General features: G+C 56.5%; 3 protein-coding genes across 3 annotated transcripts in view; 1 reads left to right on the top strand and 2 right to left on the bottom strand.

The window, feature by feature from the left end:
- Positions 1-2,069: 2,069 nt before the first annotated feature.
- On the bottom strand, positions 2,070-5,899 carry VOLCADRAFT_82561 (uncharacterized protein; the record flags this gene model as incomplete). The annotated part of the gene is made up of 7 exons (XM_002953873.1): positions 4,632-5,899; positions 4,276-4,452; positions 3,834-4,035; positions 3,502-3,689; positions 3,151-3,321; positions 2,537-2,978; positions 2,070-2,371 (listed from the first exon to the last, which is right to left on the bottom strand). Exons 1-7 carry the CDS (start codon positions 5,721-5,723, stop codon positions 2,070-2,072), a joined length of 2,574 nt encoding a protein of 857 aa, XP_002953919.1. The 5' UTR covers positions 5,724-5,899.
- Positions 5,900-9,048: 3,149 nt separating this feature from the next.
- VOLCADRAFT_106184 (uncharacterized protein) lies at positions 9,049-13,765 on the bottom strand (the record flags this gene model as incomplete). The annotated part of the gene is made up of 10 exons (XM_002953872.1): positions 13,561-13,765; positions 12,854-13,026; positions 12,614-12,712; positions 11,879-12,061; positions 11,555-11,629; positions 11,085-11,207; positions 10,337-10,470; positions 9,951-10,064; positions 9,593-9,713; positions 9,049-9,156 (listed from the first exon to the last, which is right to left on the bottom strand). The coding sequence occupies exons 1-10, from the start codon at positions 13,679-13,681 to the stop codon at positions 9,049-9,051; spliced, it is 1,251 nt and encodes a 416-aa protein (XP_002953918.1). The 5' UTR covers positions 13,682-13,765.
- A 1,709-nt stretch (positions 13,766-15,474) lies between these two features.
- The window catches only part of VOLCADRAFT_106183 (uncharacterized protein), a gene marked incomplete at both ends in the record, with an annotated part of 12,446 nt that continues 1,054 nt past the window's right edge, over positions 15,475-26,866 (top strand). The window contains 13 exons of the mRNA XM_002953956.1: positions 15,475-15,613; positions 15,957-15,986; positions 16,179-16,283; positions 16,738-17,276; positions 17,664-18,773; positions 19,107-19,155; positions 23,759-23,829; positions 24,656-24,775; positions 24,848-24,993; positions 25,504-25,597; positions 25,892-25,950; positions 26,405-26,490; positions 26,755-26,863. Coding sequence (XP_002954002.1) covers positions 15,475-15,613; positions 15,957-15,986; positions 16,179-16,283; positions 16,738-17,276; positions 17,664-18,773; positions 19,107-19,155; positions 23,759-23,829; positions 24,656-24,775; positions 24,848-24,993; positions 25,504-25,597; positions 25,892-25,950; positions 26,405-26,490; positions 26,755-26,863 — 2,657 coding nt within the window. The remainder of the gene's footprint in view (positions 15,614-15,956; positions 15,987-16,178; positions 16,284-16,737; positions 17,277-17,663; positions 18,774-19,106; positions 19,156-23,758; positions 23,830-24,655; positions 24,776-24,847; positions 24,994-25,503; positions 25,598-25,891; positions 25,951-26,404; positions 26,491-26,754; positions 26,864-26,866) is intronic.

Raw genomic sequence — 26,866 nt, 5'->3', positions numbered from 1 at the left:
TGGAGTTATAAGTCTATTTCTGGGCCTGATGCTGTGTCCCGGGACGGTCGCGCTTTCATGGCACCGGCAACTGCGGTGGCGCCTTGCAAGTCCAGTTAAGTTTTCTTGAATATAACAAATAAAACATCACAGTACTAGAGAAGCAGTTTGTTTGAGGAAGTACATGAAAGCGGTACCAACTAACTCCAGGGTGGGGCTGACTTCGAGTCAGGGCCCCCAGGACTGCGTGCAATCTGACTCAGATCGGTCCGACCAGCTGCAATCTGAGGATGTAATATAATGCAACCTCATATCGTCTTACCCGCACCATTCACCATGCCGTATGCTCTCATCGGCACACCCTCTACGTGCTTTAGAGTCCTTCAGCTTAAGGATGAGGCCCCAGCGTCTGCTGTAATCATATGTAGCCTTTCTGGCTCCGCTGTAAGAATTGATTGTGCCTCCATAAAGGAAATCGGGTGAGGACCTGGGGCAGAAAAAGGGATACGTCATGCTGTACAACACATCAGGAAACCCTAAGATGTGCAAAGGAACAAGAGCTGTGCCTGATTTAGCCACCTGTTGTCGGACTCAGGTCGACTGGGTGATAATCGGTGACGGTCTCAACACGAATACCACCACAACATAACAAGACTTCAGTTGTCATGGCGTCAATTCTTGTTTCAACAGTTTTGCTGGCCAAACCAGGAAAATCGCCCTTTCTTAAGTTCACACTCCAGCAGTTCCCGAAAATTGCTGATTCCGCGCGTTGCTGCTCCTGGCAGACTAGATCCAATAGGACTTCGACCGTGCGAACCGTCGCCAAAGCGACTGGAACGGAATACACAAACAATAAGCAAAACTTCAGAAGAACATTGCAAACGGACTTTTCAGGACATACACACGCGTATTTGCACGCACATCACCTCACACGGAATGCATTGCACTGGCACTGCACCGCGAAGCACGGAGAGAGGCGCAAGGGCAAACCTGCTTCCTCTTACTAACTCCCATCCAGATCTCATGTCCTGCCCCGCACAAGCAAGAGCACACAGTCACACCAGTAGCACCTGCGGCCTCCACAGAACGGAGTGCACAGCCCTTCTTCGATGATACCTGGACGATTTGTGTCGCAACATGTCATACACTTGACTCTTTACACGACTGCGATTATAACACAGCACTTTCGTTCACGCCAAGTCATATGTTCATTCCGCTCATAAACCAGCAACCCAGTGAGATCCCCATCACCCTAAAGAGGCATAAGCCGGACCCTTAACTGCCTAGCTGGTGTCAGCAGCACGCTAACGCAGCATCCCACCACAAATTTCCAACTCACACAATCACACATTACGAACATGGACACTAATTCAGCGAAATAACCTATCCTGCGCAGTAGCTTAACCCTGCATAACAAACTAGAATCTGCTCCACAAGAGCTACGGCCCCACCGGGGCCCGGCTCGTCCTGCCCCACCTGCCTCTCCCACGAAAACCTGCGATTTCCACACCAGACAACCTCCGAAAGACACATCTATAACGCTCCACGACTACTGCCCACTGTGTGCCTCTTTACGGGTATTAACGAAAATACTGACATACCACAACCGCCGCTTTTCATTATGGGCTAGTTGAGCTTTGGTGAGAGCGCTAACCCTAGCCCGGCTCGTTTATCGACCTTACTACCATATCTTCCTGTCTAGTAAATCTTGGATTGCCAAAAAAAAGTAGAACAAAGGACTTCGCGCACGCCAAAAAACGACACCAACATTACACAACAATTGAAGGAACATGCCTACCCGTTACAGTGCCTAATCAGTCGTTTAAAAAAATGCGCCGTTCGTGGCCTTCCTCAGCAGCTCAATTGCCCAGTTCACGTTGTTGCTGGAGAGCGAGTCATCGCTGCACGAGATAACGAAGCTAGTGAGCATCGTCCACTCTTTGTTGGGGCAGCTCGCCAGCGTCGCTCCAGCAGTCTGTTTGCAGCAACAAGGAAAATCGGCCTTACATAGGGGACTGGAAAACGGATGGAGCAGCGCAACCAGAACACCGGGAAAAGACGATCAGAGCGAAGTTCCATGCTGGAAAACCCTAGCTTACCACACCCGTGCTAAAAAGCACAATACGCACCGGGAGCACGCTGCAGAGATCGCCTAGCAAGGCGGTGGCAGCCCGCGCCACGTCTTCATCGTAGGCATCTCCCGCTGTTTTATCTGCTCCAATACTGGCAACGAACTGGTACACAGCGGGCAGCTCTGCCGTGAGACGGTCTCGACTTGCCGACCCACTGCCAGTGCCCTTTGTAATATCGTCCCCGAGGCCCTGGACAATTCCAGAAAAGGCGTCGATGATGCCTCGACGGAGCAAGTTGTTGTAGTCATACGTGTCATAATCTGGCATGCACAAGGAGGGATAAACTTCGTTTTTTGTGCGAAACATGAAACACATTGGCATGACTATACAAATTGAACAGATATCCACGTGATGCTGTATGATGCCCCCACTCAACTTGCTGTTTGTAAAGTGAAGGAGCCCCAATCCCAGCTACCGCAACTTACCCTGGCTGCTAACCATCTGGATGCTCATAGCCATGGCTTGACGCAGAATCGTAACAACTGCGTCCAAGTACTTAGCGAAATTCCCCTCAATAGCCAATGCCATGTCACCCAGCACCGTGAGCAGCTCCGGCTTGATGTTCCGGTGCACATTGGGTGACCCCAAGTTGGAGAGGATGATCGACACCAGTTCGTCGCAGTATGGCCAAAGCGCCACGCCGACAGCGCGGCAAACATCCCCAAGGACGCCAACGGTGGACAAGCAAACTTGCCATTGCATGTGATCCTGGAGACCCGCGCGAACGAAGGGCATGAAGTTCTGCAAATACTTCTCAAAATCACTGCCCACCGCCACTGTAAAAGTGCCAACCGCTAGCATGGCCTCCTCATGAACACCGGCGCCCGACTGAGTACGTGCCATAACCTGGAGGAGCGTCTCCATAATCTATTAAGCGCAGGGATGCAAACGTAGAAAGGGACAGGGTAGTGAACAGCCTCAGTGGACGAAGGTCAAGCAAGAGAATTGCGAACATAACGGCCATAGGTAAGAGGTTACTGCTGAACGCCCATTTGTTGGAAGTACGCTACGGACATAATTTATATTATAATCACGTTACCTTGTCACGAAGGGGCACTAGGGCAGCCCGTGCGTCGTCGCTGCGGCAAAGCCGTTCCATGCAGACCTGCAGCATGCCGCAGAGCTGACCCTGCAGAGTTGCCATCTTTTCCGCAGCCTGATGCGACGTAATCTGCGTCTCCAGATTTGTGTTGATGGCGCCGAGGACCACCTGGGCCATGCCAAACACGAACCATAAGAGTTAAGTTGGTATTCAATTTTAAAAATTTGCACAAACCTGGGGTAACATAAGCAGATACCGGGACCATGCTGCGAATGAAACGGTGCAAGACGAAACAGGTGCCAAGTCTGTTTGAACAAATTCAATCCTAGTGCGACAAGCACTCCCTACCTGAAGTAGGGTACCGACAAACTCCAAAGTGTCTCGTGCTGACGAACGGACGAGGTCGTTAATAGCCTCGTAGGCGGCAACTTGTGCTTTTCCACTATTCTCGCATGGGGCGCTGCGGAAGCGCTCGGCAGTCTCATACAAGTTCTGGACCAGGTCCTTCAGGTACGGCGACAGCGGTGTTGTTTCACCTACACGAAGATTCAGCATGTCACAGATCTTTTTTTCGTCATTTCATGCAGACATATTGCCAAGATCGTGCCAAAACCTAAAGCGTACACGGTTCATTGCTTGAAACCTCATTCGGGCACCTTCCTAGCATAAGCATAACTTACCCTCAGAGGATTGAAAGCCTAAAGCCAGGAAGCGTAAAGCGTCACAAACATAGTAGACAACCCGCGGCTCGTCTTTAAGCGATGCCACCAGCGCGGACAGCAAGGGAGGAATGCTCTCCTTGGCGACGATGGGCGGCTGACCCTCCGCCTCGTTCCCGTGCAGGTGTTCAAATACTTGGCCTAGCGCCCAAGCTGTCGTCTCCTACGCATCCGGGGAACATGAGTTTTTGGTAAGGACGGTAATGCTAAACCAAAGGATGCGCCAAGAACAATGAGCTATCGAGTTGTTGCACACATCAATCTGGAAAGCTAGACAGGACCCCCTCGACGAAGCAAGCGATTCCCATGTGTTTTCCAGTACATCCCCCTTGCAAGCTGAATCAAATGTTTCGCGTCAAGAAGCTGCAATTCCAAAGGTTTAAACAACACAATCCTTGCATACCCGCACAACGCGGTGCTGGTCCTTAAGCGCATTCATCAGGAAGGGAAGGCCTGCCCGCACGAACTGGTCCAAAGCCGCTGGAGCCGGGCCCTCCATTATGGAACCAAACGCAAATGTAGCCGCCTCACGGTAGTGCCAGTCAGGGGACGAAATATTACCCGTAACGAAAGGAAGCACCTGCACAATCATGGGAGGGCATAGGAAGTTCGATACAATGCCCTCCATACAGTCTGCTGAGGCAACCATTAAGATCGACCAACGCCCAGAGCTGTGACTGGTTCTCAAACAATCTTCCAACCTGTGGCAGCGGTTAGCAACAGCTTCTAGGATGGGTAGATACGTTTGTTGGTGCTTACCTGGGGAACCAATCGGTCCTTGCAAATGCGCGCCAGCAGCTTCAAAAAGAAGCCAGCGGCCATTGCGCGGTTCCAAGTCCCCTCATCCTCCAGTGAGTCTTCATCCTGCTTCGCCAAGCAATCGAGCATGAGGGGCAGCAGGTACTCGGCAGCGCTGGCGATGAAGTTCTTGCATTGATCTTCCTTCCCGTCCTCCACTAACTCTAACTCATACTCTGCAACAGTGCTCCAAAACTCGATGGCCTGGGTAGCCACCTCGTCCTCGTCGTCCTTAATAGCTTTGGTGGAGAGCTGGTACAGCTCAGTCATGTACGACTGAAGCTTCGGGTAGTAGTTATCAGCAATCTGCTGCAGGCACTGAAAAGCTGCCACCCGCATCGGCTGATTACTTGCCAGTGTGCACTGGCACACGACCGTCATGAGGTAGGTGCGCTCCGTCTCAACCTCGAAGTTACCCCTTGCAAGGTGAATAGCGTTTGTGAGCGCCTTGATAGCAGCAAGGCGCACATCGTCCTGCTCTGACTGCCCCATTCCAGCAACAACTGCTGTCAAAATCATGTTCACATTCTCGGGCGACAGCAGAGACTCGTCGACCTCCTCGCAGATGTAGCCGAACGTCGTAAGGGTCGCCTGGCGAGTGCCAACGGAAGCGGGAGGCTGGGCTGCCATGTTGTTTAGCAGTGTTGGAATAAGCGCAGGCCACGCTTTGGATTGCATATCGATGTTCGCGATTTTCGCGATGACAAGCGCTGTGGTCTTCCTTACGTCACCTTTCGGAGAGTGCAGGCACCGAAGCAACACGTCACGGATGTGTTGTTTCAGAGCAGCATCAGTTCCCTGCCATTTTGCCATCAAATCCTGACGGCGCACCGCGTCCTTCGCGTCAACCGAGTTTTTGAGTTGCAGCGCTGCCGCCTGACGGATGTCGTCCGCGCGGTCCTCATTTCCTAGCTCATTTGTTATGCTGGCAAGGTAACCCGGAAAGTTCGTCTCCTTCAGCTGGTCCAGGTGCTGCTCCGCCTGTTGACGGATACTCGCATCATGGCTAAAGGTGGACGCCAGCGCCGCAGAAAGGTCAATCACGACCGCCATGCTGGGTTTGTAGATTTTCTGTGCAGAGAAGCCAGATGGTGTGCCCAAAAGGCACTTGCCCGCGTGACTGGCTAGCAGATCTCCCGCCTCTACAGAGCAAGGCAACTCCCAAGACGATTAACTTAAAGTTACGCGTCTATTGGGAAGCCTTGCAGCTTAAAAACAAAGCTCCGTAAAGCACTTGATGTGCTTGGCGCCGACAGGGATCTTCTAGAGCAAAGAACAAAAGACGGAAATACTGTGCGTATGCTAGCTACGGTGCATTTGCCCCGTGCCAGTGCTTGTGGAATGGGCGGAGGGAGGGAAAGCACCAAATTTACAAATGCAAAACACTCGTACTGGTAGCCGTACACAAGTGGCTGTGAGTTGTCCCTCAGTTTTCCAGACAGGATAGAAGAGTCATGTCTTTGCGACAATCTCTGAGATTCAGTGGGCCTGATGACCAAGGGAAGTCTCTGTTTGAAGACCGGCAACACCGTAATCCATGGTACTGGACTTGATTCGAAGGCCAACTGAAGCGCGCTCGCGCTGCCGACGTATGAGGGTCGATAAAACATATTGGAACCTAGGTCTTTACCTCATTTTATTGTCGGCGCGCAAGGAGTGAATGATAAGCAACAACAGGCGTCGACAGCTTTGGCGGGTGTCGCACAGCAGCAGCAACAGCAGCAGTAATTGCGGCCAAGGCACGAGCGAGGGTCATGCGCGCTATTATCTCACTGTGTGTTGGCAACTGGTTCCCTTCCCCCTATCGCTCCCAACCGTCTGCACGGGGCGATTAATGGCGCTCCCCGCTTCCCCGCTCCCTGCTTTGCTCGAGGATTACCGACTGCTACAACATTATATACTCCTTAGCCAGGAGTTCGTTCCTTTGTTCGTTTCAGTGACCCCCCGGCAGACGGCGATGCGCAAGTGAAACCTAACCACTTAACGCCAACCCTAAGTGCCTGCAAGTGCAATCTTCAGGTTGCGTCCCAGCACTTTCCGCTTGGGCCCAGTACAACGACATGCAACTAAATCATGTGCATCTATATGGGCGGCTGTCTGCTGCTGTAATTATTTCCGGCTCCACACCTTGCGCTACTGCGCATGGACCACAACGTTACGCTCGAATCCGCGGCTTACGTGCATTTGCGAGCGGTGGTTGCCATGCAGTATCCGTCCATACAAGGCTTGGACCCCTTTTACGTAACCGCCTGCTACTGTGTCCTTCGTCTAAGCGCGCAGCATAGCCCCGCAGAACACGCCTAGATCCCAGGGATAGGGTGAACACCCGCCCACCAACCTTGTAAAAACCGTGTAACAACGGTAGTTGTTATAGGTAGGAGACCCTCAAATATATAACCGAGACGGTGTTGATGCACAGCATCTCGAGCGGCCTTTTTAACGCCGCTGCTACACACCGGCATCCCGTAATCTGTGCACAATACTAGCTAAGCCACTCCCCTTCATATGCGATGTGCCCACCGGGAAACATGCAGTACCCACGCATGGCTCCTGAGCTGTCTGCAGATCGACGCACGGACCGCAAGCTACAATTAACTAAGGGGTTTACCGGCTCGGCTCGGTGCGAGAGCGGCGTAGTCAGCCCACCAACACATCGTACACGACGCATATAAATTCATTGACTTTTACATACCGCCGCCAGGTATGTAGCTCATAGCCGCGCGGGCCTTCAGAGTCCAGATTCGTAGAAATTCAGTCGTTCTTTTGCCATTCTCTCCATTTCGGGGGTCACGAGACGAAGGGAACATTATCTCAGGCCCGCGTGCTTTTAAACGCTTCTTAAATCTAATAAGGTGACGACACCTATCAAAGCGTTGGATATGAAATCCAACCCCGACATTGAACGAACCGATAAGTTAAGTTCAAAGGGAACGGTGCGCATGCGTATGCACGTGCACACGTCGCACTCCGCGCTATCGGAGTCCGCAAGCGTTCCGACGTGCAATCCACGCACGCGCTGAAACCCGCATCCACAGCTCCCTATCCATACCCTTCAGACAAATAGGGTGTCAGTTTCCACGGAGCTAAGAGAAGAGCCATCCACACATCCGGCTACACCAAAATCGTGACTTTGAAAGGTTTAGCGTTCTCGTTTAGTTATTCCATGTAGCATGCTACTACACATTCCAGGTATAGTCATGCTACATACGCGTATGAATGTCTTGCCAGAGGAGTACCCATCAGATGGGAAGCAACCGGGAGTGCAAATGGCGAAGTAAAAGCACTGGATGGGGCTGCCCTTTTCGGGAGCCGCAGCCGTCATGTGGCCAACACATGCTAAGGTCTTCATTCCTCGTTTAGCACATCGTAAGCTAATGCAGTTTCGTTTATGTTGCTGGGCTTTGGAGGCAAACAGAGCACGAAGAGGCAAGTACCATGTCCCCAGGAGCAGCGGTTTTGCCGCTGTTGTAGTACTAATAGCCGAATCGAGGATGAAAAACACGTGTTATTGGAATCCCCAGCCTATAATGATATTCGTGCTGAAGAGGGATTCGATCATCAACAGAGCATGTTGGAGGCCATTAAATGGGAACCAGTGCGTCTGGCGAGGATGTTGGAACGTATGTGGGCTCACCGAAACTCAGTTATCCCGTTTGGACGCTAGCCTGGGCTGATGTGCGGTGTTTCCTGTTCTCCGTGGCTTTTAGGCGTATAGACATTGCCCTTGGGCCTTCGGCTCGTATGGGTAGTTTTACAGGTATGGGGTCACGCACCCCCAACCATGTAACACATACACACACATGGAATCAAGCGCTATCAAGGAAGTAAGATCAGAATTGAGTCCAAAGGACCTGTGGCAAAAACTTTCATTGTACAACGTCTTTGACAGCGCCGCAGCGTTCCGGTCACGGTTGCGACCTATTTGACACTTCGGCCCCTCTGTGTGCCGAGGGTACACGCGGCAGCCGTTTCCCGGAGAAAACAGAGACGCAGGTGGGCGCGCCAGCGCCATTGAACCGCTTTGCGCAAAGTAAACTCGAGCCGCAGCTATCAGCAGGAAACCGCCTTCCTTCCAGGGCGGCCGGCAATGACGGGCCCGAGTGCATTGACGGTGACAACGAAACGAGGAAAGGGAACAGCCATAAGATTCCAGCAACTGGTCCCCGTACGCCAGGATCAATAGCATAGGCATCATCGGGCTCACAGTTAGCACTGTACTGGCACTGCGAAGCGCAAAAAGCAACGCAATAAACTGGCAGCGCACAGGAAAATGCCCGACTTGCAAGCCGCATGTTTCCATTTCACATTTCATTACTAACACAAGATATCCTCTGGCCCATATGTCCTGCGGGCCCTCCCCCCGGGTTGCACGAAGCAGTTATTTTGCACATATCCCTGGCGTTACAGGGGCCCCCCAGGGGTTGGAGGCCTGCCGGTCTGGCAACAAGCCAGTCCGGTACCCACTCCACGTTCGGTCATATCTGGCCTGTCGTGCGCATGCATGGACACACGCACACACGCACACACACATGCACCGCCCTCCCTATATCACACACACACACATACCCCACTCGGGCGCCCAATCAGAGCCTTGCTTGCAGTCCCAACAGCCGCAATCCGCAACTCCCCCCACCGGCTCGCGTCGCAGACGCCAAGCACAAGCAAGCTACCAACGAGCCCCCCAACACACAACCTCCTCCCCTCAAACCCCAATCCTGCCCAGTCCATCCGGCGCCTGCCCTGAACCTTCTCAGGGCGCCTTGGACAGCCATTCAGCCCCGTGCCCCAGTAATTCGCAACAGCTATCGCGTCCCCTCTCCATCGCCGCCTTCGGTTTGGCCCCTTTCCGGACCCAGATAAGCCTTGAGCCTCTCCACCGCCGCCTGCAGCTTGGCGTCTTCCTTGCAGTAGCAGAACCTCACCAAGTGGGTTGGCTTGCTTGAACCCACGTAGAAGCCCGAGATGGGGATGATGGTGACGCCACCTTCCACCGTTAGCCGCTTGGCAAAGGCCACATCGTCCTCTCCGGGCCGCAGGAACTTGCTGTGCAGGCGGGAACAGGCGGGGGCGAGGGAAAGAGGAAAGCGTGAAACACATGGGCGAATCCACGCACCCACGCACCCGCAAACAGAAACCATTACCCCAGCAGGAATGGGCCTAGGGTGGTGGTCCGTCGTTGCGCTGTCACCGCTGACAAACTGACGCCCCATGACGCCCCGTCCAGGTTTTCGTGTCGTGTCCTGTGGGGTCCGGGTATATACACATATCGATATCCCCCACCTTACGTCCGCCACGAGGAAGTACGCCCCATGTGCGGGCAGCACTCCAAACCCCAATGCCGCCAGCTGCTCCTCCAGGTATCGCCGCTTCACCCCCAGGCTGGGACCCAGGGATCTTGGGGTCGGGTTGGGCGGTGTTGGGATGATTGGATTGGGTGGGGGGAAAGGGGGTTGTGGATTTCCCAATTGACCTAGCCAACCAGGTCAGAAGTTAGAAGCAAGGGCGCGATGGATGCCTCTGGGGCCCGGCCTCCTCCGTCCGCCGCATCTCAGCTAGCTGCAGCAAGGCAGCTTGGCAACAGCAGCAGCAGCAGCAGCAACGACGACGGCAACAACAACAACATCAGCAACACAGCATCGTAGTTCCCCCACCGCCCGACCACTCACAAGTAAAACTCCGACTCGTTTTCGAGCCCGTGTGCCACAGCTCGCTGCAAGCTCGAGGGCACGGTGAACACAAGAAACTGGTGGGCTTTTATGATGGGACTCATCAGCCTAGCGGGACCAGTCATCCAGCCAACCTGTGACAGCAAAAAAACGAATCCGGAGAGCCCCAGAGGGGAAAAATAGAGCTAAGTACTTCGAGTAGAACACACTCCTCTAGGGCGACGCATCGCCGAATGCCGTCTAGGTTTGTTGTACTAGCGGATAGATAGACGCAGATAGTATTCCAGGCCAGGGCAATACTGATTTCACGGTGGCAATGGCGCGGGGGACGGAGGAGGGGCGACAGGGGAGCGCCTAGGAAGGCAGCAACGCGGCAGCGACGGGGGACCTGCCGCAGGACAACACGAGCAGCGTGTGACGAGTTACTGACGCCATTCGCGAATGCTGTTGGCATGTGATGAGGGCACCAGCACTGGGGAGCGGCGACAGAGAGGGCGCACTCCAGGCCCCGGAAAGGAAGTTAAGGGGGAGCAGCCAAAAGGCACCAGGCACCCGGAGCTTCAGCGTATTCGCTGCGCAATGGCTTGAAGGAAGGGCATCCCGCCTCCTGGGACCGCACCGCTGCTCACACCGCTCGCCGCCCGTCTACCACACCCGTCCCCTCGGTTTGCCCTCTCTTTGCTACTGCTGACTGACTGACTGACTGACGGACGGACTGATGGACTAAGAGTGTCGTCAGCTGACGGACCTTCCAGGCGGTGAAGGAGAAGGTCTTCCCCGCGCTGCCCAGCCGCACACAGCGCTCCGCCATGCCCGGCAGCGCACGCAAGGAGATGTGTTTCGCGCCGCCAAACACCAGGTGCTCGTACACCTGCCCCAGGTCACAGGAGGAAAAGCAGGGATGTAGCAAGACGGGGAGTACTGGCCAAGTGCCGATGTCCAAAGCACCCTCTGCCGTTGAGCGCATGCGCGGGGATTCCGTCACGGGCCGGTGGGGGTACGCGAGGGTAAGACGAACCTCTCCGTCTGCACACCGTCCTGCCCCGCACGATGGCTCTAAGCTGCGCAAGGGTTTGCATCGCACGGTGTGCGTCTCCCCCCTCCCCTCTCCCTTCCCCTCCCCTTCCCCCTCCCCTTCCCCCTCCCCTTCCCCTTCCCTCCCCCCTCCCCTCTCCCTTCCCCTTCCCCTCCCCTCCCCCCTCCCCTTCCCGTACGTACCTCGTCACACAGCGCAATGACGTCATGCCGGATGCACAGCTCCGCTATGGCCTCCAGCTCGGACCGAGTAAACACCTGGATGCGGGGAGGGCCCGGCCAGGGGTGGTCCCAGCTCGTTGGGGGGGTCCGGGGTCCTCACGTCCTCGGAAGGAATCTAACGCCCACTCTGAGTCGCTGATGGGGAGGCTGGCGAGGTCGCACCGATTGCTGGAGGGGGGCAGCCCTTAGGAGACCTAGATAGGTTCGGAGCCACCAGGCAGACAGGCAGACTGACTGACAGACAGGCAGATGGATAGACAGACCGATACCTTCGCACCCACACACCTTGCCGCTGGGGTTATGTGGGCTGTTGAGCATGATCATCTTGGTACGCGGACCCACCACAGCCGCCAGCTCGTCCAATGGTACGGAAAAGTCAGGCAGCTGTAGGCGCACGGGCACAATGGTGGCGCCGCTGCGGCGGGCCATGGACACGTAGCTGTCGTACATGGGATCAAACATGATCACCTGCGCCGGGGTGGGGTGGGGTTGGGGGTTAGCAGCACCAGCGGCAGCAATCACGGCAGTCGGGGGGAATGGCGGAGCCGCGCGGCGGAGAAGGACGCGCAACCAGGGATGTGGATGAGCATGACGCTCTTCTCCCCGGCAAACGGCGCGATACTCGTTTCTGTGTCGCAGTATTTTGTGTCGCAAAAGCACTCCGGCTAGACTCCTAGGGAAAGTGTCGACCAGATGACCGGACGCCGCCCCGACCGGACCCAGTCCTTACACACTTCACCACCGCCCTAGTAACGTACAATAATACCAACATATTCACACATATTGGTGGTGAGGCGGTTCGTGGTTACCCCCCATGCCCCCACAGGCGTTGGCTCCCGGCCGGGTCCGGGGTGTCACCAGTGCCTTCTCAACCTCGCTGTCGATACACCCACGCAACGATCCGATGAACACTGCCTCCGCCAACACATCTTACCCTAGGTCTCCATCTCGCCCTAATAGCCCTACCTGGCCTCCCTGCGGCCCCATCCCAGTCCCCTACCCGACCTTCCAGCCACTCACCTCGTCGCCAGGGTTCAGCAGCCCCAGAAAGCAGGCCGCCAGACCTTCCGTAGCCCCCACGGTCACCAGCGTCTCCGTAGCCCAGTCCACTGGAATGCCCTGAACAGCATTGGGGGGGGGGAGGTGGGGAGGAGGCGGGTGAAGCAGGACGACACTGGTTCACTCGTCATCCTCGGCACCTAAGTCCTGCCGCCCCGCAACCCATTCCGTCCCACCCGTCATTTCCTCCCCCTCTCGCACCTGGTTGGTTTCGCTGTGCCGGGCTACGGCTTGTCGAAGCTCAGGAACCCCCAACAGAGAGGGGTATTGATTGTGGAAGTCGTACATTGCCTTGGAGGCTATTTCTTTCATGGTTTCGGGGCCCTCTGCGTCGGGGAAGCCCTGGCCCAGGTTGACCGAGCCGTGCTCCATGGCTGCGGAAGGGGACAGAATAGCAAACCGGGGAAGGAAGAGAGAGAAGCGGACCTACTAGGTTTTGCCCGAGCAAGGATGGCGAGGGAAATAAGAGACAGCGAAGGAATGGAACAGAAAGTAAGGGAACTGGGAGGAGCGCCCTGGGGTTGTTTGGGGGCAGGGGGCTGGATGTATTCCGGTGTGCATCGTGGGGAGCAAGCGGCGCGGTTGCGAAGGTTTTAGGATCGCGCGTTGCCTTCCCCGCATCTGAATTTCTGTGCTGAAACGTGGAAGAGCGGCAAGAAAGAAGGAATGTATGCGAAGGAAGGAATGTATCATCTTGTAAAACGAAAAGGGGTCCCTGCTCGATGGGCTAACAAACGGACCCGCAGGAGAAGGGGAAAAGGAATCGGTGGCCATGACACGTGACAAAACCGCCCCCCAGCAGTAATTAATTTCATGCATGTAATCGTGTGTCTTCGCCCGAGCGATGAATTTGTCCTAGACATCTTCAGCGCACCCATGCGGCGGCCCGGTCGACAAAATAGACCCACCAAGCTTGCTCATGACCTCAAATATCGTGGTCGGCAAAGAACTAAACAATTCATTGAGCGGTTTAGTGAAGGCACCAGCCTTGGCAGACCCGTTCTCCATAGGTGCGGCTTCAGGAGGCATTCTACTAGTTATCAACGGCTCAAGAGAGAGGTTAAAAATTTAGTAGAGCCTATGCAATGGCACAAAGATCTTACTAAGTCGTGTTCAACGGCAATGTGTGATGGCTCAACGGATAACGCCGACCGTATCACGGACAGGCCTGGAGGCCTGGACGCGCTCAGGTAATGGCAACATTAAACAATTTTATGTTGAGCGAAACGGATCGTCATCTTTTTGAAAGCACACAGATTCAGTTTTGTGGGAACGACAACCTGGAGTCGTTGCGACCGTTCCTGGTTGTGCCGTACTATCATCTGTCGCGCAGGTCCACGATGCACGATTTCATGTGCGTCCATGGTAGGCTATTGCTTGTCCAAATCTCTGCGACGACACCCTGACAATAGCGATCTGATACGGTGTGCTGCTCACCCTCATCGGAGGCCTATGCACGGGCCCTGCAAGGCAGCCGTTGCGAAGTCCTCTTGCCCCCTCGTTGTGGACTTGCCAACGAAATCGCCCACGCTAGGCTCAATAAAGACGCTAACCTCATAGCTAGCTTGTGGTCTCATTGCACTTCATTTTTGCTTATGCCAGCTCAAGCCGACGCAAGCTGTGCCTGACGTCCAGCTCAGCCCAGCAAGGTCTGTACGGTCTGTAGTCCGCGAACCTGTTGTCCGGTAGTTCTCGTACGTCGTAGTCTGAAGTCAATGAGTTCTCGTCCCGTCCCGTAGAGGTAGCTGAGGAAGACACGCGCGATGTGACCACGTGGCCACACACCTGGTGTGGCCGATGCGGAGGAGTGTTCTCTTCAAGGTGTGTGGTCAGTCGAAACTAATCTCCCAACCCCTGACACGAATCAACATGGGTGGAAAGGAAGAGACAAGAGGCATGGAAGCGCTGCCGTCGCCCTGGATTCGCATGTTTGTAGCAAGCGGTTTCCAAAGGATCAGCCGGCAGCAGTATGGCTAGCGTTGTAGCGCGCGCTTGGCTGCTTGAGGGTGTGACCAAGGAGTAATGACGAATCAGTCATTTGGAATTGTCCTCCTTTACATCCCAAGTTTTCTAGGTCCTTGCGATTCCCGTTGCGCGGGCCTCCACTGGTTCCTCTCCTGCGCAGCCGTCGGCAAGTGACTTGTTCCTGTAATAGCTTTCAGTACTCCTGTAACCGGACACTGTTATACGCAAGCCTTAATAAAGTTATCTGCTTTATTTTGCAATAAGGATTTTGATTGGCATCCAAAAAAACGGCCCAAATCGGTTGAAAGATGACAGGCACAGTCCTGTAAACTACAGTAGGGGAACCCGAATGCTAACGCCGTGTAGGATAAATGCCTTGTAAAAATATTAGGTTCAATCCATCGAGTTGAGTATGGGTGCCTAACGCGGCCGGATTCTTTACATCTCCTGCCGTGTGGTAGGATATCCAAGAGCCGCACCAGCCCGTCGAGATTTCGTCCGCAATCTTCAATGCACATTGCCATCACAATCTAAGTTCACACAACATAGTGATCAGAGGACTTTCAAAACTACCAAAGTCTCATCTCTAGGAAGAATCAGGAGAAGTACCTATACGGCAGATATTTTCCGTGCAGCAGATATTTTTTGATTTTTGGCACAAGATATGCATGGCCGCCATTCCTGGCGGTCAATTACTAAATAAACAATTTGCAATAGTTTCCTCCTTGAGTAAATTGACGCCGTCGACGGTTTCATTTGCTTATCTCCTCTGGAACGTCACTGCGTACTCAAGAGCCTTTCCATAGGGACCCTGGTAACCATCTTTCCTAGTCCTGGTGTGCGCGAGGCGCACCACGATGCCTGGCGCGACAAGCACTGACGGGGACTGCGATGTGAATAGCATTCCAGCCCGGCTGTCCTCGCCTCATCCCAAATGGAACGCAAGCGAATTCCAGTGTTCAATATGTTACGATCTTCTACTTAACCCCGTAGTTGGTAAGTGGGATTTGGCAGGTCTTATGATGAAGCGAAGTTGGCAGAGATGAAGTTATCCGGGGCCGAAATCATGTGCGTTCTAGTTAAACATAGTTAGCATGGGGTCAGAAATTATAGCAACCTGCCTCATTGCGCTCATGGGCTGCACTGTGCCAACAAGGTCTACAGAGGGAACGTTGGGCGTCCGCAAAGAAGTTTTGCCTCGGATCCTTTTCACGCTCCACCTTGGCTGTTTATGTTTCAGGGAGCTGCGGGCATGACTTTTGCAAGCATTGTATCGAAGAATGGAAAGTGTCGCGGCAGTTGGTAGGGCAGCCTGTTCTGTGCCCCATTTGCCGCGCAGTCCTGCTTCCATCTGCCGACCAGTCATTCGGTGAGTTGGAAGAAAAGTCTTTGGTGCGCCTTAGCCGTAAGGGAGTTTTCCATGTTTTGCCGTCGTGCTGCTTCCACCGAGGGGATGGTATCGCAGCTGTGGGGACTGCGCGCAGTTTAACACGTGCATCAGCTCTCCTCATTTATTCACACATATGCCATATGCTTATGTTTTCACGCGTATTCCATCTAGGCGTCTGCATCAGGCTTCGGGAGACCATAGAGAAATTGTTCCCGGAGCAGATCGCGGCGCGTCGCCGAGCGGCGGGCCTTACGACCCACACTCACAAATGCTCAGGTGGGTCGGTTGCTTCACTGTACGGCAGTGGAGACGTTGGGTTTATGGCGTGTGTCGTACACCGCACACGAGTCATCCTCGCCTCTCTTACCCTCCGGATCACCCTCTCCACACCGCGCATCTCCTCCGGGCATCGGCACTCTATCTACTCTCTACGCTGCAATGTAATATGTATTAATGATTGGGGTGTTTCTGCTTGACATGGGTAGGCATGGACAGGCAAGTGCAGCAACGCACTAGGCAGCACTACGCACTGGACGGCGTTGGGCAACAAAACTTGGCACTGCATATTATCCCCCGCCCCCGCCATCCTGGCAGCAGCTTCACTCGTTTGTGGTTCGTCTTTCCCCCGCCATCCGATCCCTTTCCCACACAACCCTACCCCCTTCCTACCACGACTATCCTCTCCCACTCCCCCTTCTCCCCCGTTCCCTCTTCCCCTTTAACCTCGCAGGCGACTGCAGCCCCGCAGCCTTCCCCTTCTCTCCCTCCTCTCCCAGCTCCTCCACCTACACCTCGGGCACATCTACTGACACCGCCTCGACCAACACCGCTACCGCTGCCACCAACACCAGCGACACGGCCACCGCCACCACAGCCACAACCCATTCAGGCTCCCCACCGGTTGTGACGGGAGGTCCCGCTGGGGGAGGGGGCGCACCTGGTCCACCCAGTGCCTCCTTGCCGTACCCCCTCCTGGATTTGGATCTCCTCAGCCGCGCGGCGGAGCAATACCGAGAGCTGTCTCTCCTGATCTCAGCGATTACCTCCGTACCAGCTCCACCGGCGGCGGTGGTGCAGGCCTTCACACACGCGGCTGCGTCAATGGCCGACCACGTCAACACGCGACGCGGGCAGAACGGCGCACCGGCCGCGGCGGCGGCGGCGATGCCGCTGCATCCGCAGCAGGCGGCGGAGCTGGCCCGGCTTTTCCTGTCATCAGGCCCGGCGCTGACGTCAACAGCAGCCGCTACCGCTGCGGCCGCAGCGGCGGTGATGCAGCAACAACAACAACAACATCAGCAGCAGCAACAACAACATCCGTTTCAGCACCAGCATCCGCATATGCTATTGCAGCAGTCGCAAATTGCACCATACCCGTCTTTGCAGCATCAGCTGCAGCGACATGACACCGCGTTTGCGTTCGAGTCCGCGGCGGCGGCGGCGGCGGCGGTGGCAACGATGTCAGGGCCAGACGCTGCTGCGTCGGCAGCAATGGCCGCCCAGCTGGCGGCATCTGCCGCAGCGGCTGGCGGCGGCGGCGGCGTTGGCGGCATCACGGCTGTGCAAGCGTCGGCAGTGACGCGCAACGGCAGCTTTCTTGAGGCGGCCCTGACCCTGCTGACATCAGCGGCGGCGACGTCTACGGCCGCCGGGCAGTTGCGGACACTGGTTTCGGCGCTGCATCACCAGCAGCGGCAAGCCGCAGCGGCGGCTGGGGCCGGCGCCGCGGGGCCGGACGGCATCACCACAGCGCAGGGCACCGCAGCCGTCATGGCGGCGTCCGGCGCCGCCGATGATGCGTTGCGCACTACCGCCGATACCGTTCAACAGCTGACGGCGGAGGCTGCCGCTATGAGCCACCTACTGCGGATGCACCACCAGCAGCAACTGCAAGCCCACATGCAGGCGGCATGGCAGGCGCAGGCGGCGGCGCAAGCGCAAGCCCAGACGCAGCAATTGCTGCAGCTTCAGGCCGCGCAGCAGCAGGCGGCGCAGCAGCAGTACCTGGGTCATTACACCATTTCGGGGGGCCCGCCGCAACCGCCGCCGCCGCCGCCGCAACAGCCGCAGGTGCTGATTAGTTGGGGGAACGGCCCGACGGCGGCGGCATCAGCGCCCGTCCTGATTGTGGGCGGGGCGCCGGCGGCTACACAGGATCCCGCCACCACGTACCCCATAGCGGCCGCCGCCGGTGGCCAGCAACCCCACGCCACGACGGCGCCGTTACAACCACTCCCGTACATTTCGGTTCCCGGGTCGTCAACCGCGACCGTTGCCGTCGGCACTGTCGTTGGCCATACCCCCACTGCGGAGTTGTACGGCTGGGTGCAGGCCACTGGCTCGGCGCCTTATCAGGACGGGGTTGCAGGATCGGTTTGGCCGGAGCAGGCGAATGCAGCCGCCGCCGGCGCCGCCGCCGCCGCCGTGACGGGCCAGGGCCAAGTGTGCTACCCGCTGACGGCAGCCGCTCCTTTACGATTCCTAGGTGCGCAGCCGTACGCTGCTGCCGCCGGCAGCGCCTCGGCCGGCGGTGTGCAGCCGATGCAAGTATCCCTGGCGGAGGTGTTGCCGGACTCGGCCGCCACTGCGGCGGCGCCAATGTCACCTCAGGGCCTTCAGCAGCAGCGGCTGCGGCTACTGCCGCGGCAACAGCAGCAGGCCCAGGTCTTGGCCCGCGGCGCATCGGCTGCGGCGTTGCCCGCCGTTGGATTGGCCCCCGCGGGTTTCGGAGCGACGGCGGTCCCTCTCGTCCCGCTCGGGGGCGGAGTAAGCTCCCCGCCTGGTTTGTAACCTGAGGGAGGGTACAAAAGACGAACCACAAGTGCGTGAAGCTGATGATGCCAAGGAGGGGGACCGGCGCGGGGGGACGTGGCCCCAGCGACGATGTGCAAGACATGGCAGGGGGTCGTGTCGGTGGTTGCAGTGGAGGTGGCTGTGGCACGGTCGCAACACCCGCGAGGTAGGGGGTCTCCGCGGCGGGGTCTACCTGCCCCCGCCCTGGGGTGTGCCGGTGCTGATGTGGATACTAGAGCTCTAGCGGTGGCGGCGGTGGCGGCCGTGCTGTTCTGTGGGTTGTAGGTCATCTGGGTTTGCGTGTAGTCCTGGCACCGGGACTGGAATTGCTGGGACTGCCATGTGGCGCAGGCAGGTAGGCAGGTAGGTCTCGTAAGAGGTGTCGCGACGAGGGGCGAGAGGAAGGGAGCGGGGCCGCCAGCGGTATTGTGTCCAGCAGCTCAGAGAGGGAGGGGCGGAGGGCTACTAGAGGAGTGCGGTTGTAGGGAGGAGGATAGGTGGTGCTTTGGTTTGAGCGGAAACCCGCGTACACACACACACAGACACTCGCTTACTCACATTTGGCGCTCCCGGGGGCGTCATTCCACGGGGGGGGTAGGCGGAGCGGCTGCGTTCCTTCGTCAAGCGGCCGACGGGGGGGGCCTGACCGGGCTGCACATGGGCGATATAGGTGCCTAGGTGCCGTGCAGGGAAGGCTGGCTGGCTGGCTGACCTGGCTGGCTGGCTGGTGGGCTATGTTGGGAAAGGGCGTGGGGCGGAGGGGTTGCCATTTTGATTTTATAAAAATCCATGATGCAGGGCAGCGGCACAGCGCAGCGCAACTGCAACTGCACGGGAAATATTTTTCCACCCCTGATTTGATTCTGTTTGCTGTTTGATCGCCAGTGTGCTTCTGCGTCGTCGTTCGCGCCGCACGTCGTCCACACGCGGTCAGACGCACCTGGGTCAGTTTGGTAGCTGTGGGCTCCAGGCTGGGAAAGCCACCTAATAGTCATCAGGCCAGAGGACAGAGTGGGAATTCGGCAGACAGACAGACTGACTGACAGAGAGATAGACAGACAGGCTGTGCAAGCCTGTGAGAAGGAAAGCTCTCCGCGCGGGCCGCGTGCTGCGCCGCTGCATTGCATGCATCCTTTTCGGCCCACCGCAAGGTCACTGGGTCACCACAGGTCCCGCTAGTGCGGACCGCCTTCGGCCCTTCTTTCTTCTTCCTCTCGTCTGTCATTTGCCTGTCAGTGGTGCATCGCTCAACTAATTGCCCCGCCGCGCGCAAACCGGCCCTGCCTGCACATTTACGCCTACAAAGGGGGATCCGTCAAGGAGGGGTAATCCACAGGAGGAGGAGGAGGAGGAAGAGGTTTCGGAGGAGGTTTCGGAGGAGTGGGGCCTTTAGGAGCCCGCTTTGTTGAATCTTTCTTTTGGTTGGGCGGTTAGGAATCATCTGATGTTGCGGTTGTGGAGGTGTGCGTGTGTTCGGCTGTTCTTGTCTTTGTATGTATGTATGTCTTGGCATGCGTGTGGCTGGACGGAAAAGGAGGGACCCCGTCACCTGTTCCGTACACTCGCCAAGGAGGATAGCGAGTAGCCCCCTGCGGTGTCGAGCCACAACTTTGCGGCATGTATGTATGTATGTGCACGGGCTGGGGTTTAATGGGCTACGGCCTGGCGTTGATGTGATGTGATGTGAAGTGATGGCGGCAGAGCGGATGATGGTGAAAGGGACGGAGGGTGGCGGCAACGCGGGTGAGGCCAGAAGAGCGGATCTACCCTGCAGGCATGGACTTGGGGCGGACGTGGGTTGTGTGCCCTGTGTATGTATGTATGTACGTACGTACGTATGGGCGTGGCTATTGTTGCAGTGCGCACTTCACAATGGAGAGCGGTGCAGAGAGGGAGTCCTGAACAGCGCATTTCATCCATTTCGAGACTTTGTAGAGAAAACGCGGCAGAGGGGTCGGTCGGGGCGGGGGAAAGCGCATCGGTCGCCCTACCCCGTTGCGTGTGTTTTGCAGGCGCGTGCTTTTCTTGTTTGTGTGTGTATACAGCTGAGCTATGTGTGTTTGTGGGGGGGGGAGCAGGAATTTGCGTTTGGTGCTAATATTGTAGAATATTGGGGATAAATAATAGATCGCTTAGAGCAAAGCCGCGTGGCCAGAATGTGGTGCTGCTACCCCCATCTAATGTTGCGTGCCGGTCCCCAGGGCCGTTTTCCGCAACCACGTCTTGCGACCTCCTGAATGACTTCGAGTTCGTCTGTGTGTCCGTCCTTCTCGATGCATCCGTGTTGGTATAAGCGCGTGGTAGTAGAGAGACAAAGTGAAATTGATAGAAGGGGAGGGGGGGTAAAAGAGCGGGGAGGGGTTTAAGTTAGGTGGGGTAGGGTGGAGTGGGGTCTGGGGTTTGGAACGGTGACCTTTTCTTAACCGACATCGCCCTAGTGCGCCGCACTTGGCGGCATTCTAAGCACCGGCGGCATCTTGCTGGCTTAGGGTTTATCACCTAGCGCCTGCACCGACGCTTCTCGCGGGCCATGATTGGTTTGGGCGTGAGCACCCTCTCTAATCCGGAGGCCTGCAAGCATCAGACAAAAATGACGAGTGTCCTCTTGAGGGGTACCTTTGCGCGTGCACGTATGTGTAAGGGGGTCCGGGGGAGAGCTCTCAGAGGAACACGTGAGAGCTGGCACACGCCGTGTCGGTCGGTCGGTCGGTTGGTGTGGTTCTCTCTTTCCCGGTTGGTTGGGGACGCAGTGCGACACTGGATTCCCCTTAGGGCTGGAAAGTGTACGGAAGTACGGAAAGACTTTTTCCTACACATGTAGTACAGGGTACACTTTGCACTGCGACACACAATATGATTCAAGTAAGTGTCACAAAGACAAGCCCATGGAATGGTTTGCTTTATGGTAAGGTACGGCACTGAATTTCATTTGATTTGATTTTCTAACCCAAGCGGGCTTTATCTTTGGGGGATGTGGAGTTCCTTTTTACTACAGGGTTCGCCAATAGGGCGGCGGCGGCGGGTGAGAAGAAGGAGAGAATGTCAGGCGCTGCAGGGCACGAAGGCGGGGTACCAGTTTTCTCAGCGAGGGGCAGATGCTGTGTGTACATCGCTCGGCTGGGACGTCGATCCAAATTTTGCGCAGCAGGTGCTTAGTGTGGTGTGACATGGCGTGGCATCAAGGGGTTTCGGAGCTTGTGGGACGAGTGTGGATTGAGCGCCGAAAGGAGGAGGGCCATTTTGCCACAACCCGGGCAGGACAGGAGACTACAGAGCAGGAGGAGGAGAAGGAGGAGGGCGGTGCGGAGGGAAGACCACTGCGCGATGGGGATGATGGCTCCTGACGACGGCGGCATTCGATGTTTTTCTGCAGTACATGGTGTACACGGGGGCAAAGGGCTCCATAGGGCTCTATCTGCCCCAGCCAAAGCTGTTGGGGTGGGGTCGGGTGTGAGGGCCCCATGTGACTTCTTTTGCAGTTAGCGGCCTAGCCAGGTGACACCGAGGCGAGAGGCTGCGAGCTTCAAGTGCGGGAGAGAGGGGCAGCAGGAGAGAGAGGAAAAGAGGGAGCGGCGGCGGCTCCGGGGCTGTATGCGCCTCCCTCTCCTGGCATGTGTGCATGTCTGTATGGTTGTAAGGAAGAACGGGAGAACACCGAGCTCCCTTTCGAGGCACCGTTGAGGAATGTCTGGCCCAGCTGCGAAGCGTACCAGCAGCAGCAGCACTAGCACTAGCAGACGTGTTTCATGACCTGCCTTTTGGCAGGTATAGGATGCCTCATGCCCCCAACTGACTGCGTACCAGGCCGAGGGTGCAAGGCTGAGTATTCGTATTAGGAGAGGTAAATTGTAATCAAAAGCAGGCAAAACAATGGCTGTTGTTGTATATCATGACGCTTGATGATGCTCTATTAGATTCCCTGCCCTGAGGGGGCTCTTATTTCTCATTCCCAGGGCGACACCGGAGGTTGTGAAGGGTTGCGTTTCGCTTTTACGTTGCACCTGGGGGTGTCAAGGCGCCCGAAATGGGGCCCCCCCCTTTCAATGCAACTCGGGAGCGGCGGTATTGTACAATTTGTACAGTGTAAAGGAAGGAAGGAGGGTGAGAGGAGCCTTAGCTCAGTTTCCCTTGCCGGGGGGGTCTCTTCAGAAGCTGCTGCTGGATTGGGGCTTTTTATTTGGGTTTTCCTCGCGCCACAGATTCCCGTGTCAGGCCGGTGGGTCTCTGCCCTGCGTACACGCGAACAATGGGAGAGCAGCCTTGCATGGTTGTGGCAGTTGTGGTGGTCGCTGGGGCGAGGTGTAGTGTGACATTCCCGTGCCGCGGTGCCAGTCCGGGGTGTGGGTGGAGTGGACGCAACAGTCAATGTCAAGACAGGATCCATGGAAAAGTCGTAGCGTGGGAACACGGTGCTGCATGATGTGGGGAGAGAGAGGGTCACTGAAGAGAAGAGCGGCAGCTGTTTGGGGTCTGGGGGATAGGGCCCGAGCGCCCCTGCTGTTGCAGGGATTTGATTTCCATCCGAGAGTATGCGATAAGTATTAATGGTGAACAGGTGCATATGCAGATGGCAGGTTGAAGTGTATACGAGGATTGGCAGGTAATATTGTAAAATGTGTGGGCTCGAAAAGGCGACATCGTAGCTCGAATCCAAAAAAACGCTGCGGTATTTCTCGTATCTCCAGGTTAGGCGTTCCGATGTAAACATGTTTAGTCCACATGGTGAAAGCCAGCTTCTTGACACAGGGGGTCATGTGCTGCCTTCATGGAGGAAGAGGAGGATGCTATGCAGCATTTCAAGAGCTGTATCCCTCCCCTCTTACGTCCCTCCCTCCCTCTCTCCATTCCTCCATACATTCCCCCCTCCTGGCAAGCTAGCTTTGCTATACCAATGGAGGTACTTTTTTCCAGCATTCTTGATCTTAACTGCGTGTTGGCCTCCGTTGGTTGCTAGGCAGGCAGGGCATCCAAAGGTCCCGAGCTCTCAGCACTGGGTGTTGCGGTTGGCGGTTACGAACTACAGCTTGGCGTAAGCGCTCAAGTCTGTATCAAATGTTCCAAATCGTACGAATTGTTCTCAAACAGCATTTTGTGCAAAATTCGCAGCTCTGGGCTTGTCATGTCCCCGATGGTGTACGTCAGGCCAGCCGTAACGCATCGGAACAAACAGTTTTGCTCCCAATAAGATAACGCAATTAACTTATGTTGCCATCAAGACAAAATTATTCAGCAATATAAAGTTGTGAGTATCGCAAAAAAATCATATTTTCCTCTGCGGTCTTTGGGCTCGGCTTCGCACTTTCCGGACCCCTTAGTGCGATTCCTCATTTCTCGCTGATGCTTAAAACTCTCAAAAACATACCTCAACTGGGCTCAGCGCTCACGTGCCAGCGCACTTACCAGCAGCGCCATTTTCTCAGCCTCGCGTCCTCGCGACTCTTTCCCCCGCCTTACACACCAAACTACGCCCGCCCGCGCTCACCCCAAACATTCACCCAACCCATGGCAACCAGCAGCCCTGGAAGCGCCCCTACCCTACCCTACTCCTCTGCAACCCCACGCGCGCTGGTGTACGACAAGCCCGGGGAGCCCTTGGACGTACTGGAGCTCCGAAATTTACCAGCCTTGCGCGAGTGTGGTCCAGGGGAGGTGCACCTGCGTTTTTTGCAGGTGTGAAACTGGCTCTTGGAGGTGTTGGCCTTCTTTTCGAAGGGGGTTGCCGGGATGCGGTGGTATTAGGTATATTGGGCAGTCCCTTCATCTTGGCACGTCGGCCAAAGTTTTTTTGAGAAGACAGATAATTCCCTCCCTTCCCCCCGCTTCCTCCCCCCTTCCTTACCCCCTCTCCATTCCAGTCGCCCATAAACCCCTCCGACGTCAACACGGTTCAGGGCAAGTACCCCATCCAGCCGGCCCTCCCCGGAGCAGTGCCCGGGCATGAAGGCGTGGCGGAGGTGCTGGCTGTGGGGCCTGAGGTACGGCACTGTACGGTAACGGCTCGGTACGGTCTGCGTTCCCACAAATCTATTCCGCCTTCCTCCTCCTAGGTTTCGGAGCTCTCCCCCGGCGACTGGGTGGTCCCGCTAGCTCCCGCCCAGGGCACCTGGCGCAGCGGCGGCATCTTCCCTCGCGCCCACTGGCACCGAGTGCCTCAGGACATCGGGCTGGAGTCCGCATCTACTCTGGTTATCAAGTGAGAGTTGGGGGAGGGGGTCATCATATGAGGGAGAAAGTGGGAAGTGAACTGCCGGTGTGACGGGGGGGAGAGAGAGGGGGGGGAGGGGATAAGGAAAGGGGGAAAGGAGGGGACGGGAAAAGGAGACACTGCCGGGAGGACGCGGGGGGTACGGGGGACCCGGGGCAGGGATGGATATCATCGTCCTGAAAATTCTGATGCCGCGTCTATTCAATTGCCGTACTCCTCGATAATCGCCATGGGGTCACGGAGTTACACGGCAGCTGTGCTCCGGCCCGGTCCGCCCCACCGCCGCCCAGTACTGGCCGCCGGTTGCAGCTTGGAAGCTGTAGAGCAGTTTGCGGCGGCTTTGGACGTCCCCGGCAGTCTTTCTCTGGGACTTAGGGAAGGGCTGCACACACCCCATCAGGGTGTTTCCCCCTCGCCTCCCCTTTTCCCACCCCCGTATATGTTCTCACCCTCCCTGCCTCCCCTCCCCTCCTCTCCCCTCTCCACACCCTTTCCAAGCCCCCCAACCGCTTTGGCGATGTTGGAGAATTTCGTGGATATGAAGCCCGGCGACACGGTGGCTCAGAACGGGGCTACAAGTGCAGTGGGGGAGGTGAGAGGAGAGGTTCCCGCGGGGGGGGGGTAAGAGAAAGCCCAGCGGAAGCTCTGGCGCGGAGGAACTCCCGCTCCCGGCTGGACTGCGTGTGATGGCCTCAGGGTCTGGCGAGACCCTTCCCGGGGGCCCCGGGCACCTTGCCGTAGACAGGGTTTGCGTGTTTCGGACTTCCTGCCTTAAATCCGCAACTCCCCCCCCCCACACACACACACACACGCCGCGGGCAGTCGCCCCGTGCCAACATGGGCCTTCTTCTCTCTCCCCCACACAAACATCCCTTTCCTCGCACAGGCCGTTATTCAAATCGCGCGAGCAAAGGGCCTCCGTACTATCAACATCATACGGCAGAGGTACGACAATTACTTGGGGCTTATGGCTTGTGTTGGATAGGATTAAATAGGATGTGTGACCGGGGGCCATCTGTGTTTGGGCGGGTGTATGGGGGTGAATATGAGTATGGGGGGGTCCGTGGGGTTTTCAAATCCGCTCAGGGGAAAGAAGAAGGAAAAGTAGTGGGGTTGGTGCCGCGCTTCACAGCTCAAGTACGGCAACAGCGAAGACTGTACGGAAGGTCCAGAAGGTTAAGCGGGGGTCCTTGGCGCGAAGAGTCATCAATGCTGCGCTCGCCCCCTCTGGGCACTCGCCTCGTTTATTCACATCCAAGACATGCCCAAACACACAGATACATACATACATACATACATTCGTACCAGGAGGACATCCAAATGTGTGCATACGCATGTTTGCCCGTGTGCGTGTGTGTGTGCATGTTTCCCGCCCCCCATCCCCCCGGGGCCACATAAGGCCCGACATGGAGGCCACGGTGGCTCGGCTCCGAGACCTAGGGGCGGATCTGATCACCACGGAGGAGCGACTGAAGGATGATCTGAGTGAGTCGAAACGTTACGCAAGGCATGTCGTACACATTGAGCCTCTTCCCCATCGGACACTCCGTACAGCCGTACAACCCCGCCGTGGAGTGCGCACCCTGTACCTCAGTCGTTCACATAGCCTGTACAAGGCGGAAACGACCTGTCTGTCTGTCTGTCCATGCTTCTCCAGGCTTGGCGCATCCAATGTCACCTGGAAAGCCGCCATGATTGCCCACCCACCCAGCTCGCCCTAGCTGCCTGTCTCTGTCTCTCTGGCTTCAGCCTGTGATGATTTTCCTCCTCCACCCCAAAGCCATCCTAGACTTTCAACCTGTAACCTGCCTCCACCTCCATCTCCACCTACTCCGCAATCCCCGCCCTCCAACCCCCCGTC

Source organism: Volvox carteri (assembly GCF_000143455.1).
Source record: "Volvox carteri f. nagariensis unplaced genomic scaffold VOLCAscaffold_39, whole genome shotgun sequence".
Classification (NCBI taxonomy): domain Eukaryota; kingdom Viridiplantae; phylum Chlorophyta; class Chlorophyceae; order Chlamydomonadales; family Volvocaceae; genus Volvox; species Volvox carteri.
The sequence above is the reverse complement of the archived record's forward strand: the minus strand, read 5'-3'. Positions and strand labels throughout refer to the sequence as shown.